The 16,764-nt window shown below is 46.7% G+C and overlaps 1 protein-coding gene across 1 annotated transcript; it reads left to right on the top strand.

The window, feature by feature from the left end:
• Positions 1 to 1,043: 1,043 nt before the first annotated feature.
• On the top strand, positions 1,044 to 12,496 carry C3H10orf53 (chromosome 3 C10orf53 homolog). Its single transcript, XM_051141770.1, has 3 exons — positions 1,044 to 1,176; positions 11,277 to 11,396; positions 12,350 to 12,496. The coding sequence occupies exons 1-3, from the start codon at positions 1,080 to 1,082 to the stop codon at positions 12,412 to 12,414; spliced, it is 282 nt and encodes a 93-aa protein (XP_050997727.1). The 5' UTR covers positions 1,044 to 1,079; the 3' UTR covers positions 12,415 to 12,496.
• Positions 12,497 to 16,764: the final 4,268 nt, after the last annotated feature.

The raw sequence follows: 16,764 nt of genomic DNA, 5'->3' as shown, positions 1-16,764 counted from the left end.
GCCAGTGGGTAAGAGTATACTGGGAGAAATTCTTTGTGCCTCTCTAAAAGTCAGAATTCTCCTGGCATCACAACTCTAGTTACCAGCGTGGATGCACCAGCATGTGCCACAGAAGAAGAGACTGTACATGTGGAGAGAATTAAAAATGCACAACAGTAGCATATGTTGGGAGAAGAATTAATGGGAAGGGGTTTTTAATCCTTTCTCTGTTCATAAAGACTACGAAGAGACCAACTATGTTGATCTTTATAAATGTGTGCTGCTCTCACAAGAAGATAACTGTTAGGCTTGGCTAACTTCTGTGAAAACAAAACAAAACAACAACAACAACAACAAAAGGAATCTCAGGCATTGTAGAAGAAACACTTCCTTCTTGCTCTCCCAGAATAAAGCAGGTCACTGAGGCTGTGTCCAGAGATCCAGCTTCCACCCTGTAGTAGGGTCCTTCATCCATGGGCCTCCAGGTTCTCCCTGGGTTATCTGTGACTGGGGTGGGGGTGGGGGCACTGCGAGCAATGGAGGAGAAAGAGGAGGGAGGGGGGAGGGGAGAGAGAGAGAGAGAGAGAGGAGAGAGAGAGAGAGAGAGAGAGAGAGAGAGAGAGAGAGAGAGAGAGAGAGAGAGAGAGAGAGAGAGATTATTCAACGTGGCCAAGCATTTGGGAGCTTCAACAAAACAAGGAAACACAAGAATGTCTGTTTATATGTATAATAAATCAATCAAAAACAGGTCTTAAAGTAGAGAAAGCTCAGTTTCCACTTTCCTGCGTGGTTTGGCAAGGCTCCTGAGCCTCAGCTGAGTAAATACAAAATGCAGGCTGCAACTCGATGCCTACCAATGCAATGGGGCAACTTTGGACAGCACACATGCTTTCCATAACTGGCAGGTGTTAGTCATTCACTCATTCACTAACAGCAGGTGGAAATTGAGTTAGTTTATGAGGCAGTATAACAGCAATTCTGTCCTAGGCCTAGGCCCCGCCCAGCACGCGCCACGCCCACCTTTCTGAGGCCTGAGGGGCAGTTGCCTAGCAGCGGGTGTTAGAGTCCTTGACAGCCTCGCTCAGCCTGGACGCAGCACCATGCCCGAGAAAGCCGTAGTGACCTTGCGTTATGGGCCTTACAGCGCCGTGGGCCTGTCCGTGGAGCACCGCACCTACCGACTGGAGGGTCTGCTAGGTGGGTCACCCCACTGTGTGCCTCTTTTTTGAGCCTCAGCCTCCTGGATGCAGGCTGCATCCTCTACCTAGACCCTCCCTTCTCAGACCCAGGTCAGGTGCCACCTCTCCCAGGAAGCCTTCCCGGGACGGGATGACTTAGCATCTCCCTCTAGCTCACCCAAGTTGAATATTAAACTGAAAATAAACATGATCTGAGTGTTACCAGGCAAAACACCCAAAGTCACTAGGAATAAGTAGCTAATCTCACATTGGGATTTGGGAAGTTTAGGGTCAGAAGTAATAAGTGACCTTTGTAAGTCAACTGGCTGCAGAGTGACAGGTGGGAGGAAATCCTAACCCTTGCTCATTCATTTATGCACTCCATGAGTGCCCAGACTCAGGCAGATGGGCTCAGGCAGGTGTTAAACAGGATGTGTGCAGGAGAATGCTGATTACTCAGAGTCCTGCCTAAAGCCTGACAGAGGACGCAAAAATCCATTTTGGTCCAGCAATCAGGGATGACTTTCTGGAGGAAGTGGTATTTGAATGTCATACCTGGAGAAAGGTGGGGAAGCTTTTTCACTGTTACAAAAAAGTTGTTTTCTCTAAGAAAATCGTTTATTGGGAGATTTTGGTGGCAAATCCCATAGTGTCTGTGTTGGAAGCTGTGTGCTAGCTAGACACAAGCTAGAGTATTTTGGGGACGAGCAACTCTCATTTGAGACGATGCCTCTGTAAGGCTGGCTTGTAGGCAAGTCTGTAGTACATTTTCTTAACCAGTTACTGATGTGGGAGGGCCCAGCCCATTGTGGGTGATGTCACCCATGGTCTTCTGGTGCTCCCGGGTGCTGTAAGAGAGCAGATTGAGCAAGCCACAGGAGCAAGCCAGGAAGCAGCATTCCTCCACAGCCTGTGCTTCTGGTCCATCCAGCCTCCAGGCTCCTGCCTTGAGTCTTGCCCTGACTTCCTTCTGTGAGGACGGTGAGATGGAGCTGTAAGCTGAAATAAACCCTCCCACCCACACCCACACCCACACTTCCAAGTTGCTTTCAGTCATGGTGTTTTATCATCACGGGCAATAGAAACCCTAAAGCGGCGTTCATATTAGTTTGTTTCAGCTGCCAGAGTCAAATGCTACAGGCTATGTGCCTTGGACAACAGAAGGCACGTTCCCTTCCAGATTGAAAGCTGGGGGCCCTGTCTAGGCAGAGGTGGTTTCCGCTATAGCTCTCTGCCCAGCTTGCTGACCGTCGCTTTCCCTCTTGCCCTCGGGTACTGAGACGACAGATAAGGTAGCAAACACTGATATCTCATCTCAGAAAGACCCTGACCCCTTTTTGACATCACTAAAATAATATTTATTACTTCTTTTTGAAAATTTCATATGACATACTTTGATCCTATTCACCGCCTCCTGCTCCACCCCAGCCTCCCTACTCACTCACTTTCACACACAACCCCCCCTTTTTTTTTAATCCCACTAGTCAACTTTGTGCTCCCCAAGTACTCTCGCGTGTGAGTCTGTCTCTTGGAGCATGGCAAACCTACCAATAGTCCCACCCCTAAAGAAAACTGACTCTTTCTGTCTAGGCAGCTTTTAGTTGCCAACAGCTTCTTGCCTAGGTGTGGGACTTCACGTCTGTCTCCCCTCTCCCTGCTGGGATTTTGTCCGGCGTGAGCTTCTGCCGTCACAAATGCTGTGAGCTTGTATGTATAACCGTCCTGGTGTATAACTGTCCAAAGATGGCTTCCCTTTAGTCTTGTACCACTCTGCTCACGATCTTCCTGCCCCTCTCTTCCACAGCAGTTTCCTGAACCTTGGCATTAGGGAGTATTGATATACAGGTCCCATTTAGGGCTGAGCACTGCTGGCCAGCTTTTATAGTTCTGGAAGGCGCTATGGAGAAACGTAATCGTTACCCAGCTGTGAACCCCGAGAACTACAAAATGACTGACCTGGCAAGATATGCCCACTGGTACAATACATTATGGGAACAACCAAAGACTTTGCAATTGGATTGAAGGGACACATTGAGACCCATTCCCAATACCATTATTGCATCCGTGACACTGTGGGGTAGTCAAGTTATAAGCTCTAAAGACAAACCTACTGCTATTGTTCTGCTAAATGGACACAGTATTAGGCCAACTTCTTTTTTTTTTTTTTTTTTTTTTTTTTTGGTTTTTCGAGACAGGGTCTCTCTGTGTAGCCTTGGCTGTCCTGGACTTGCTTTGTAGACCAGGCTGGCCTCGAACTCACAGCGATCCGCCTGCCTCTGCCTCCCGAGTGCTGGGATTAAAGGTGTGTGCCACCACGCCCTGGCTAGGCCAACTTCTAAAGATGTATCAATATACCTGTAGCTTAATACATCTCTCAACTCTCATAAGACGAGCTGCTTCTTGCAACAGGCACCAATGTACAGAGAATAAGAAACTCCAACCCTTTAAACCACGGGCCCCCTATGACTTCATTTTTACCTTAGTTATATCCAAAAGGTCAAAGTTAGGACTTCAGCATACCAAATAAGGAAATTACAATTCAGCCCATAGCAGCAGCATGTTGCAACATTAATTAAAGATCACAGTATCATAGAACCATCATTTGTCTGTGTCCAGTGTTTTTCAACATCCTAGACAGTAACTCTACTTAGTAAGTAGTAGCTCCAACCTCCCACCCGCCCCCGGACCTGACACAGTCTAATCAACTTTCCATCCCTGTGCAATTGATATTTAATATATAAAATCTGCTTACAGACCTGCGCTGTTGCCAGGGAGATGGCAGTGGCAGAGGCAAAGCACAGGGGCTCTGAAGTTGAGCGAACCTAGTTTTGGCATGGCCTCTACTACTCATGGACTTACACACAGAGTCAAAAATCTCAAGTTGTTTTTTCCTTTATGAGCCTCACTTTCCCTGTTGGTAAAGGTGAGTGAGAAACCCTCACTGGAGCGAGTCCGCGTGGAGACCATGAGCACCGTGGCACATGTGGCAAAGACTTATTCCAGGGACAGTCGCTAGGGAAAATGGAGGGGGTCTCTCAGGACATTGGAGGAATGGCGAACAGTTCAGTCTTATAGAGTTGGGTTTGTTTTGTCCTTGACATCAAGAAGTTAGCAAAGGAGCCTAAGCGAAGAACTAAGAGTTTGCCAGATGGCGGTGGCGCACGCCTGTAATCCCAGCACTCAGGAGGCAGAGGCAGGCGCATCTCTGAGTTCCAGGAAGTGTAGTCTACAGAGCTAATTCTAGAACAGTGAGGGCCACACACACAGAAACCCTGTCTCAAAAAAACTATAAATAAATAAATTAGAACCATGATTTGTACTTTAAGGTCCAATTCTGAAGGGAGAAATTGGAGAAGGAAAAATGGAGGAAAGTTGAATTTTTAAGCGAGACCAAGCCAGCATGTAGAAACATGTTCTAGAATTTAGAAGAAAGGAAGGTAAGAGCGATTCTGACTGTTAGCAAGATCTAGTATTGATGACATTCGATGCCTACCTTTTCCCAGCCCCAGGTCCTGCCTGCTCTCTTTTTGCTGTCATGTTGTTACCTTGGCTCATTTCTCATTCCTCCCTCCAGTATACCTGCTGCTCAGCCTGTCAGCCCACCCCATGGTCTTTGTCCTCTGGGAATGCCCCTAATTCAATCTTTCTTAGCCCTGTTAGCTCCTCCCTCCACAGGTTATCACCCTCTGCTTGAGTTGTGTCATGGCTTCTAGCCTGAGCTCCCTGTGGCCATGGTGATCTCCTTGTAGTTTGTTCTCAGAACCAGAGCAAGGTTAGAATATGGCTTCATTCCTAGATGACTCAGGTGACTTCCAGCTCAATCGGGATAAAAGCCAAAGACCTCCCAAGGCCATCAGATTCTTCGTGACCTCCTTGACCTCTGTACACATCCACTCCAGCCACACCCATGTCCTCACTGAGCTCTCCAGGGATCTGGGGAGCTTACACTTGGCGCTCATCAGAAGATGCACCTGCCACGCTTTTCCCATACGATCCTTCCTTTCCTCCCTCAGCCTTCAAGTCATCAGCCACAAATGTCACCATCCATCATGGACAAGACTTCCTGGAGTATTGCGCGTGCATGTGTGTGTGTGTGTGTGTGTGTGTGTGTGTTTGTGTTCATGTGTGCATGCATGAGCGCCTTGCATATATGCTGACACTCATGTGTGGAGGTCAAGGGATAAATTGTTGGAGTTGGTTCTCTCTTTCTACCACATGGGCACTGGGTATCAAACTAGGGCTGGCAAGCTTGAGAGCAAATGCCTTTACCCACCGACTGCTCTCAGCAGCTCTGCCTCCTTCCTTCTCTATCCATCCCCTTCCTGCCTCCTTTAGTCCTTCTTAGTGTTTATAGGTACCTGCCACAGCACTGGTCCTACTGCCTCACCTCACACACGCGTGGATGTAATCTTTAGAGATTCCTATCTGTCCTGCTCACTGTTGGGTCCCAGCTCCCGGGACTGTGTCTGGTATATGAAAAGTGTTGCAAGACTTTTCCCAGGGAGATGTGAATAAATATCTATTCACCCCAGATGGGGCACTAACAGCAGACCAAAGAGACAATCCCACCCATGTCTAACTTAGCGAGCTAGTGAGCTGGTTGGAATTGCCTGCTTACAGGAGCATGAGTGATTCACGGCAGCTGCATCTCAGGAGAGCCCACCCAGGCATTGCCAGAGCTCCCTGCTCCATTTACTGGTAGCTCTACTGAAATGTCTCCTCTCCCCCGGGGCACGACTCACTGCTTCTATGATAGTGAAAGTGGAGGCTCCTGACAATGTAACTTCCAGAGCCTTCCAGGAGGGAATGTATCAAGTTTGAAGATATAGCTACTCAACGGGAAGATAGAGCCACATGCTGGGAGGAGCCTGGAGGAAGTAGGAGAGAGGGAACCAGGCAGCTGGCAGAGGTGTTCGCTAAGGACAAAGTGCTACGGCAAGGGACAGGTAGTGCAGAAGTGGGAGGCAGTGTGGGAGTGCCAGCAGGCGTGTGAGACAGGATTTCAGAAGAAACGGATCCCAAACTGTTGAGTTTGTGCTATCTCCAGAGGGAGCTGCATCTCTAGTTGTCGGCTGTGGAAAGATTAGCGAATGAATGTTCTCATATGTTCCCAGTTGGAAGGCAACTTGGGCAGTGAGCTTGGAGGGCAACTTGGAAGTGTCTATAAATTGTAACCCACAAGCCAGGTATAGTGATACATGCCTTTAATCCCAGCACTCAGGAGGCAGAGGCAGGCAGATCTTCATAAAGTCGAGCCTAGCCTGGTCTACAAAGTGAGTCTAGGGCAGCCAGAGCTGTTACATGGAGAAACCCTTTCTCAAAAACCATACCTATATATGCCAGACAACAGAAACCAAGTGTTTTGTTTCCAGTGCCTTCTTTAATGAAAGAAAAAAAAAAAAAGCTACCCATAACAAAAGTAGCATAGTACCAATACTTTCTGCAACATTCTTGATGAATGGAAGCAACCAGAAACAGCAATGCCTCCATAAATTGCAGCACATCTGTCATGTGACATGGGAGGTGGGAGGCCTGGGCTGGGTGAGCACAGCACTAGGCAGGGATAAAGCCTCTTCCTAGTCCCCTGCACACCATGATCTCTCTTCACTTAAATGGGAAGCTAATGGAAGAGGGACATAGAGTAGAATCATGGTTGTTGTTGCTTTTTTTTTTTTTTTTTTTTTTTTTTTTTTGTCCTTTTCTATATTTTCTAAGATTTTTGCACAATCACAAGACTGCTTTACATGACTAATCTGAAAATAGTTTAATGTACTTTTCTTTCAGTAAACATGTCCCAAAGGAAGATTTGAAACAGAGACCCGGTGCTCATCAGTAACCCTGACACTTGGAAAGTAGAGGGTGGAGGATCATGAGTTCAAGGCCAGCCTATGCTACTCAACAGAACCCTGCCATTACCACCCCCTCACCCCACCCCCCCAAAAAAAAAACAAGAAAGAGGGGTAGGGGAAGGAAGAGTAGAGGAAGAAGAGGAAAGGAGGGGAGTAAAGAACAAAGACACGGGTCAGGGAGGGATACGGAGGACCCATGAGCCTGTGCTCCTCCAACCTCAGAGAGGCAAGTAGAGCAGAAGTAAAGGCCAGTGGGGGTGGGCAGAGGCTGAGCTGAGCCTCTCTGAGGCTGGCCCCTCTCGAGGAGGGAAGAGAATTTTGAAGAGATCTGGGGAGCATTTGGATGGTTGGCGAGGCTTGTAAGTCTGCTGGTGGCTGATTTGTAAAGTAAGCTGCGCACACCCAGGCTTGATAACAACGTGTCTAATAACAGCTGCCAACATTTACAGGGGACCCGGTGACAAGGGCCAAGGTGTTAATAGCAATAGGGCAGTGAATATCACCCCCCCCCCCGTCACTTTGTCCCCCTACTCTCCCACTTTAGACTCAGCATTAACACTGGAGCAAACAGATCTACTTGCAGGCCGTACTCTGTAAAAAGTCTGCTTCTGAATTCTGCATGGGACTTTAAAAAATCATAGCCCTTTATCATTTCCCGAAGCCCCGCTGTCTTTGGAAGGATGCCTGATCTTTTCTGAGCGTACCATGCCCTAAGCAATCTGAACACTCTTCTTTCTTTATTATCCACGAATTATAATGGCTCAGCAAAAAAAAAAAAAAAAAAAAAAAAAAAAAAAAAAAAAATCTCCACTAAACCAGTGCTTAAAAGAGTCCTAAGTAATTGACCTGGCCACGTTGCTCCTTGTCTACTGTACTTAAGCCTGCCAAACAGTCCTCTCAAAGGAATTGGAAGGCACTGGAACTGACCATTAAAAATGGAATCCATCTTTATTTAGTTGAGGCACCCAATTGCCGTCCTTCCCTCCCAGTAATGCATTAGCTGCACTCATTAATGGCCACTGGCATCATGTCTGCAGTGTGGAAGGAAAACAATCCATCAGTGTACCTCCACTTCCTTACCAGCGGCATTTACATCAGCCACAGATGGCGCACAACTCTGCCAGCTTGAGGAGGACAGAGCCCTACCCTGTCCCTTCACTTTATCTAACCCCCCTGTGAGGAATGAAGTGCCACTTCAAAGAGGTGGGTGTTCTGTGGGTGGCTTGCTGATTTATGCTGGAGTTTAGCCACTGCCTGTGCGCAGACTTTGTTTCAGGGAAGATATTTATCTGACCTTTCTTTGAATAGACAACCCAGCAGCAACTCAGGAAACCATGACACGCCCCCTTCTGAGTGGTGGCCTTTGGGTAAGCTGCAGGAATTCCAGGGCATCGTCTTCTCTCATGCCTTAAGCCTGCACCAGTCTTCGTCTCACCACCTCCTCTCTGACAGGAAGGGATGACATCCTGAGGCGGACAGGGTGACAGACTCTGCTGCAGTTGTCACTTGACTACAAATCAGACAGGAAACCGATAGCCACAAGAGAAGTTGGTGGCACTCAGCATCGTTGTAAGTTTGCTGCTTTGGGGAGCCTGTGTTGACCCCAGGTACCCAGAGAAGAGTGGAGAGGCATGCCCTTAAGGAGCTCAGGAGCCTGTGCCTAGAACGCTTCACTTGCCCATAGGAAGCCTCACTATTCACCTCTCAACTCCATGAAGTGCCTTATTTTGTGGGTCAAATCTGTTTTCAGCTGCACCTTGTCACATGAGTGTAACACTGTCTCTATAAAATACTCCAAACTCAGGTATGACCTGAGTGAGTTCAGATGGGCATTTTCAGGGGACCAGTCATGGGCAGCTGGGAAGTGCTTACCTCCTGAGGTCTCTGGCTGGACCACCTGCCTTGTATCCTTAGACTTTGTATCCTCAGTCTCTCAGAGCCCCTTAGGCCTTGGGAGTTGGGAACAGAGTGGCAGATAGGCTCATGCATTGTCCTTGTAAGACTCCAGTCTACTCTCCAAGAGGGTCTGTAGACCACACAAAACCTAAGGTCCTAGAGGCCACAGCACACCTTCCCACCTGTAGCTACTTCCTGTTAGGGAGAGGGGATGCTATGGGCAAGGGAAGAAATTCTACCCACGGTAGACATCATGTCTCCCTGATGATGAGCTGACTTTCCAAACCAGCTGGACCACTTCCACTTAAACAAGTCACTGGTCCAAGCTGAGTACCCTCTTCAAAGCTGTTTAAGATCAAGACAGCAAAACAGGATACAATTGCATAAATATGCCAAACAATGCAGGGAGAAAGGCGTTAGCTGAGGCAGGTCAATTAGGGGCACCACCAGGAGCCTGAGGAGCGTGATCGTGTTAATGGAGACCCTCGCTGAGCCTTTCTCAAGTTTCTTTCCAAAAGTGAAATCAAAATTATGCAATTAAAAGACTCACAGCCGGGGCCAGACATTCTTGAGCTGATTGAATGATGAAAAAGTGGACACAACAACATTGGGAAACAGCGATTGTCTCTGTAATTAAATGCAATTAAGTGACAGAAATGTCTGCTTTTTCCCCCTCCCAGAACTGATTGGAATGCTAAGACCTTAAGGAAACACGACCCCCATCTGATGCCTTGTTCTTCTAACCCAAAATACTCAGCCAAAGGTTCTAGGATGGATGGGGGATGGGGCACATCAGGGGAACTAAAGAGGATGGGGTGGGGATGGGGAGGTCTAGCAGTCTAGGATGCTAGGCATGCTAACCATAGACATGAGACCACGTTGGCTGGGCTATAGTGGAGGATGCCTAAGTTCCATCCTCAGCGGAGAGGGGAAAAGGATTAAGTCTTAACAAATTACCTGTGGCTGACCTCTAGGAAGGAGCCACTGGATGTAAATGGTAAGCAAGCAGCAGACTCAAAGGCGAGAATAACAAATCCACTTTCTTCTTTAAAGTTTTCTGATTATTATAGACATTGTGGACAGTGCTGAGAGAATGAGAGTAAATCTTTCCCATAATCTCACCTCAGAGAGAGAAAGAGCCACGGAGTGTCCTCTCCTCTCTCTCTTTCTTGAGACAGGCTTTCACTTTGTACCCCAGGCTGGCCTCTAACTAAAACATCCTTCTGCCTCAGTCTCCCTAAGAGCTGGGATTATAAGTGTGCCACCATACACAGCTCTTTTTTTATTGTTGTTTATTTGTTGTTTTGTTTTGTTTTTCAGGACAGGGTTTCTCTGTTTTAGCCATGGCTGTCCTAGAACTCACTCTGTAGACCAGGCTGGCCTCGAACTCACAGAGCTCCAAGCGCCTCTGCCTCCTGAGTGCTGGGATTAAAGGCGCCTGCCACCTCCACCTGCCTAACTCAGGGCTCTTCCCCCAGGCACCTTTACTAACTCCTTGATGTCAAGGGCAAAACAGACACCATCCTCTACCAGACTAAACATGTCATTCTTCAAATGTCCTGAAAGAGCTGTACCACTGCCTGGTTAAGTTCCTATTTTTTTTTTTTCACATGTATTTCCATATTGTGTGTGAATGTGTTTTGTGTATACATTGTGATGCATATGTGAACATGAAAGAACAATTTCAAGAATTGGGTCTCTCCTTCCACTATGTGGGTTTAAAGGATTGAATTCAGGTCATAAGTCTTGGCAGCAAGCACCCTTACCCAATGAGCCATCGCACCAGCCCATAACTTTAAATTCCCAAATTAAAATCTCACTATAGCACTGTTTACTCAGCCATCCTTTTATTATCAGACTTGTGAATTGTTCATGGAATTTTGGTGTTATAGAAAAACTATCTTACTAAAAAAAAAAAATCTGCCTGTATTCCTGATTTTTTTTTTCTTACAGAATTTCTTTTAAGTACATTGTTTTTGAAACCTGTTTTTGAAGGCTTCGGGTTATGCTATAAATTGCCCTCTAGAAAGGCAACCAAATTATATTTCCATTAAGAGGAAAAGGGGTTGCTGGATCCTGGGTCCTGAGTCCCCTCCAATACTGAGCACTATGAGACTAAGCTAGGGAACGCTCAGTGGCCACTTCCAAGAGACAGGCCATTTCTTAACAGGTCCTCTGGGGCAATTCAGAAGCAAGAGGTGGCACTCAGGGGGTCTGTGTTTGCTCTCCTGAGACTATATGGACACATGGAGGCCAGGGACCAGCTAAGTGTCCACCAGTGGTTATCTTATAACCACGAGCAGCCAGAGAAGAGATGTCCATGTCTCTTGGACAAGGCTAACCTGGAGTCTGTCCTTATGTCTCTGTTTTCCAGCTGTGTTGGCCAAAGATGGACACAAGGTCATCCTGGAGCAAATAGAAGACTGGAATTTGGTGGAGCTTGTGGTAAATGAAGAAACAGTCTTCCAGTGTGATATCCAAGACCTGCAGTTTGGTAAGGCTATGGGGCCCCTGCCCAGCAGCCAGCCTCCTATGAGAAGTCCCTTTGTTTCCAGTAGATGGTCAGGAAACCAAACGGGGGTTCACTCTGCATTTCAAACTCACATCAAGAGCCCTGTTCCCTGTGACGCATGAAAGACAGCACCTGTGTGCTTGAGCACAAGCTTGAGGTTGTACACACACACACACACACACACACACACACACACACGTACACCGCACACACACCACACATATTCCACAAACCCACATACCACACACCACATATATACAACACACACATTCATGAAGACACATACACACACGTACCACATGCACACACATGCCACATACCATATATATATACACAAACATATACCATGCACACTCCTCACACACACACACACCACATGCACACTATACACGTACCATACACATATCACACACACACACACACACACACACATTTCACACACACAGAGTACAGTGCTGTGCTGCCCAGCTTCTTCCCCAAACACTGGATACAGAAAAGAAACAACGCTGAGGCCAGCCTTCAAATGTAAGATGCAACTGGAAGAAATTGAGGTTTTGTGTTTAGTTTCTCTTTTCTCACTTTAATAATGTGCATCTTATTGTTATCTTCTTTCAAAGAGATTTTTGTCATATTTGTTTACTTTATCTAGATTTCTGAGTTAGAATCAGTATACCCACAGCAGATGGCATTATCAGCTATATTCTGCATGTTTCTTTGCGCTGGGGTGCATCTGGCCCCATGTGCTGGCCCCATGTCCGCTGTCCTGTGCCTAACAGCAAAAGCTTCAGAATCCACTAAGCCTCTACCAGAGGCTACTTAACATTTTACATGCCTGGAGCCTTTGAAAATATACTCCCAGTGGAAGCCCAAGGCGCATTTAATATCACATCAAATTGTACATAAAGCTGGCCAAAAGGTGTTATCTATTTCCCTAGGGGGTGATGGCAAACTAGACCCGCTGTGTGAAGAGGCCAGGATTGCTGTGCTAAATGCCTTCTGATCTCATGGAGCAGACAGAAGAAAGCCAGCTGTGCCCGCCAGTCTACAATACCAGCACAAGGGGCTTATTGGGCACATGGACAGTGGCCTCTACCTGTTAGAACATGATACTGCCACATGTCCTCTAGTCTGTACAGTTTGGGTTTCTTATCTGGCCACATAGGCACCCACAAAAATAATAAAAAACCACCTCACTGGTAGCGTCTCTCAGTCTCAGCCCATGGGAGAGCCCGCCAATATGAGGTGCAATGGATCTGAAGGAAATAACAAAACGCAATCTAATAACAGTGCCGTCCCCTAATAAAGCACGATTGCCAGGAGCATTAGACATCCCATTCTTAAGCAAGGCAAGAACCAGGAATAGGTGAAATTAAAGAGCACTTGAGTAAGGAGGGTGGGGTGGGGTGGGAATGAGGGCTTAGAAAGGCTGGACCAAGCCAGTGTCGTTGCAGAATTTGGAAACCTGACCATCTCTACAGGTTTATTTCTTCCACCTCCTGGAATACATTTTTGATTGCTAGTATAAAACCAATCCTCACCAGTCCCTGTTGCAAATAAGAAAGGCATCTGCCTTTTTTGTGTGTTAGCAAGTTCAGCAGGATGATCTGACGGAGACAGGAGACAGTCTGAGGCCAACTAGAGCAGCTCTTGGGCTCTCTGGAAAAGAACACAGCCTCATAGAAAGGAGCTTTCGTGACAGGCAATGTTGTGCTGAAATGATGCGTGTTTGCTTTCTAAGTCCTATGCTCGTGTGTGTGTGTGTGTGTGTGTGTGTGTGTGTGTGTGTGTGTGTGTATAATAAGAATATATACATAAGAATTCTAATAAAGCTGGGCGTGGTGGCACACGCCTTTAATCCCAGCACTTGGGAGGCAGAAGCAGGAGGATCTCTGTGAGTTCGAGGCCAGCCTGGTCTACAAAGTGAGTCCAGGACAGCCAGGACTAAAAGAGAAACCCTGTCAAACAGAAAGAAAGAAAAGAAAAGAAAGAAAGAAAGAAAAAAGAATTCTAATAATTTCCATATTCTGAACTATAAAAGCGAGGAAAGGAGAGAGACAGACACCACTGTATGACGTCACGCATTAGGTTGTTTGAAATAGGCCTCTCACCTTTTAGAGATCCTAATGGAAGTCAGGAGACTATACAGAAAGAAAAGCACTCTCCTACCCTGCAAAGACCCTACACCACCTGGAAATCTGTCCCTCCCACCTCAGGTTTCCCCTCACCCCACCCGCCACAGCTGCAGCTCCAAATCACAAAACCAACAGACATCTCATGTGCTTACTTGAAGCCTTGGCCCAAGATTCATTTGTCAGAGTCGATCCAGATTACAAATTGCTCAGAGAAATATTTACTAATCATCTCCTTAGTGAGAAACCCAGGCTCAAGTCTGCCCTGTGTATGTTCTCTGGTTGGCAGTTCCGTCTCTGTGAGCCCCTAGGAGCCCAGGTTAGTTGATCCTGCAGGTTTTCTTGTGGTGTCCTTAGCCACTCCTGCTCTTTTAATCCTTCCTCCCACTCTTCCACACGATTCCTTGAGCCTAATGCTGGGCTGTGAGTTTCAGCGTCTGTTTTCTTCAGCTGCTGGATGAAGCCACTCAGGTGACAGTTATGCTAGGCTCCTTTGTGGAAGTATAGCACTGTAACTAATAGTGTCATGGCACGGTCGCAAGCTTGGCCAGTCATTGGCTGGCCTTTCCCTCACTTTTTGCTCCCTCTTTATCCCTGCATCCTACAGGCAGGAAAAATTGTGTGTAGAAGGGTGTGTGACTGGGTTGGTAGTCCCTTCCCTCCATTGGAAGTCTTGCCTGGTTACAGGAGATGACTGTTTCAGGTTCCATATCCTCCTATTGCTAGGAGTTTTAGCTAGGGTCACCCTCATAGATTCCAGGGAGTTTCCATTGTCCTAGATTTCTAGCTTGTCCCAGAGATACGCCCCCTCACTACTGATTCCAGTTTTCTCTCCCCACCCCCTTTCCCACTGTTCCCTCCCTCCATCCACCCCAAGTGTCTATTTTATTTCCCCTGTTAAGTGTGATTTAAACATTCTCCCTTGGGCCCTACTTGTTACTTAGCTTCTTTGGGTCTGTGGATTGTAGCATGGCTATCCTCGATGCGAGCCTCCTCTTCCTTGGGGCAGGGGCTGTTGGCCACCAGCCCACCAAGGCAGGAGGAGCAGAACACGAGAAGCAGGGCCTGGAAGGCAGTAAACATGATGGAAAGCAAACACTCCAGAAACCACTTCAGGAGCTAGTCCAACTTTACTCAGGGAGAACAAAGGCCATATAACCCTTGGGGGAGTGTGTGGGAGCCTTCCAGGATAGGTGTTCATAACTGGCTGAAACCAGGCACTTTAAGGATACTTGTTTTGCATTTTGCAGCATGCTTCTAACATGAACAAGAACACAGTACCTAATTATCCTATAGGTCCAGGGAGGGGAGAGCAAGCAGGTAGCCGTGTCAAGGGCCATATATCAAATGTGGTTAGGGGCATCTATATCTAAAGACACTCTCCGGGTGGAGTCAGGCAGAGAGCTGCAGGCCCTGCTGGGGAGAGGGAGTCCTACACCTAACGCCAAGTTGAGAATGGCTACCTGGACCAGGAGGACTGCAACCTCAAACAGCAGGGTTATTCCAACACCTGTGCTTTATGGCTAATATCCACTTACAAATGAACACATACCATCTTTGTCTTTCTGGGTCTGGGTTACGTCACTCAGGATGATCTTTTCTAGTTTTCATCTATTTGCCTGCAAATTTTATGATGTCATTATTTTTAACAGCTGAGTACATGTACCACCTTTTTAGAAATCCGTTCTTCAGTTGAGGGACAGCTAGGTTGTTTCCAGTTTCTGGCTATTAAAATAAGGCTGCTATGAACATAGTTGAGCAAGTGTCTTTCTGGCATACATAGGGCAGCCTTGGCCCCCTACACATACATAACAGATGTACAGCTTGCTCCTCATGTGTTACCTCTAACAGCAGGGGCAGGGGCTGCCTCTGACTCTGTTGCCTGCCTTTGGATCCCTTTCCCCTAATTGGACAGCCTTGTCCACCCTCAATAGAAGATGATGCATTCAGTTTTACTACAACTTGATATGCCAAGGCAGATTGATATCCATAGGAGGTCTCCCCTTCTCTGAGAAGAAAGGGAAGGGAGGCATAGGGGGAGGTGAGAGGGAGGGGAAGTAAATAAATCAGTTAATGAAAAAAGGAAATGAACAAACTCAAGCTCCAATGCAGTTCTCTTCCAGGATCTGGTATTGGTTTTCATAGATCCCTTAGTCCCTTTTGTCAGAGGCCAACTCCAGTTACAAAATTCGTAGCATTTTATCTTTATCGCAACATAAAATTTTAGAGGATTGTATTTTCACTAAAGAACTATGGAAAGCCAGGCGTGATGGTATACACCTGGGATCCCAGCACTCAGGGAGACAGAGGCAGGCAGATCTCTGTGAGTTCGAGACCAGCCTGGTCTACAAAGTGAGTCCAGGACAGCCAAGGCTACACAGAGAAACCCTGTCTTGAAAAAAAAAAAAAAAACTATGGAAAATACAAAGTAATGGTAGAGTACCAATTCAGCATCGTTTGGGTGCACTCACATCTGAGTTTCTTCTATTTAGGTCTAGATAGTCACAGAGATAAACACACATGGAACTTGACTTTGCCTGCTCACACATTTTTTTTTTACCATAATATCTTATATTGAGCTTGTCTTCATGTGGCTGAGCATTTACTTACTAACTGTCCACGCATTACTAACTAAATCAGGGAAGTTCTGCCTCTTTCAATGAATGTAAGAAGTTGTCTTGGTCCATTTTGTGTTATGCATCAGCATCTGGTCCTAGGTGATGTGTGAAGAACAGGTTTACTTGACTCATAATTCTGGTGGCTAGAAAGTCTAAACAGCATGGTGCTGCTGTCAGAGGCTGACCTTACATGGCAGGTGACAGCCCACGTAAGACGTGACGCAAGAGACAAGAGATGGCCCAGGCTTGCTTTTATAATAACTCTTGAGACTTGCTAGACCAGATTCAGTCACCGACACCATCGTTAATCTCTCTCACAAAAAGCATTCGTCACTCATCTGCCTCCTGTTAGGTTCCACCTCTCTGAGATTCCAGCATCACACTGGGGACCAAACTTCCAGTGCACAAACCTTACTGGAAAAACCTACTCCAAACCATTAGGAAAGTACTTTCAAATAAATGTTTAAAATAAACTTAAGGGTCAGCAAGAAGACTCAGGGATAAAGGTGCTTGTCACCAAGTCTAGCTATCTGAATTTGCACACACACACACACACACACACACACACACACACACACACGTACACATACACACAGAGAGACA

The sequence above is a fragment of the Acomys russatus genome, chromosome 3 (genome assembly GCF_903995435.1).
Source record: "Acomys russatus chromosome 3, mAcoRus1.1, whole genome shotgun sequence".
NCBI lineage: Eukaryota > Metazoa > Chordata > Mammalia > Rodentia > Muridae > Acomys > Acomys russatus.
The sequence above is the reverse complement of the archived record's forward strand: the minus strand, read 5'-3'. Positions and strand labels throughout refer to the sequence as shown.

Coding starts and splice junctions, on each gene's coding strand:
- C3H10orf53 (XM_051141770.1), top strand. CDS start 1,080: ATGCCCGAGAAAGCCGTAGTGACCTTGCGTTATGGGCCTTACAGCGCC. Junction 1,177..11,276: donor CCGACTGGAGGGTCTGCTAG/GTGGGTCACCCC, acceptor TCTGTTTTCCAG/CTGTGTTGGCCAAAGATGGA. Junction 11,397..12,349: donor TATCCAAGACCTGCAGTTTG/GTAAGGCTATGG, acceptor CTATTTCCCTAG/GGGGTGATGGCAAACTAGAC.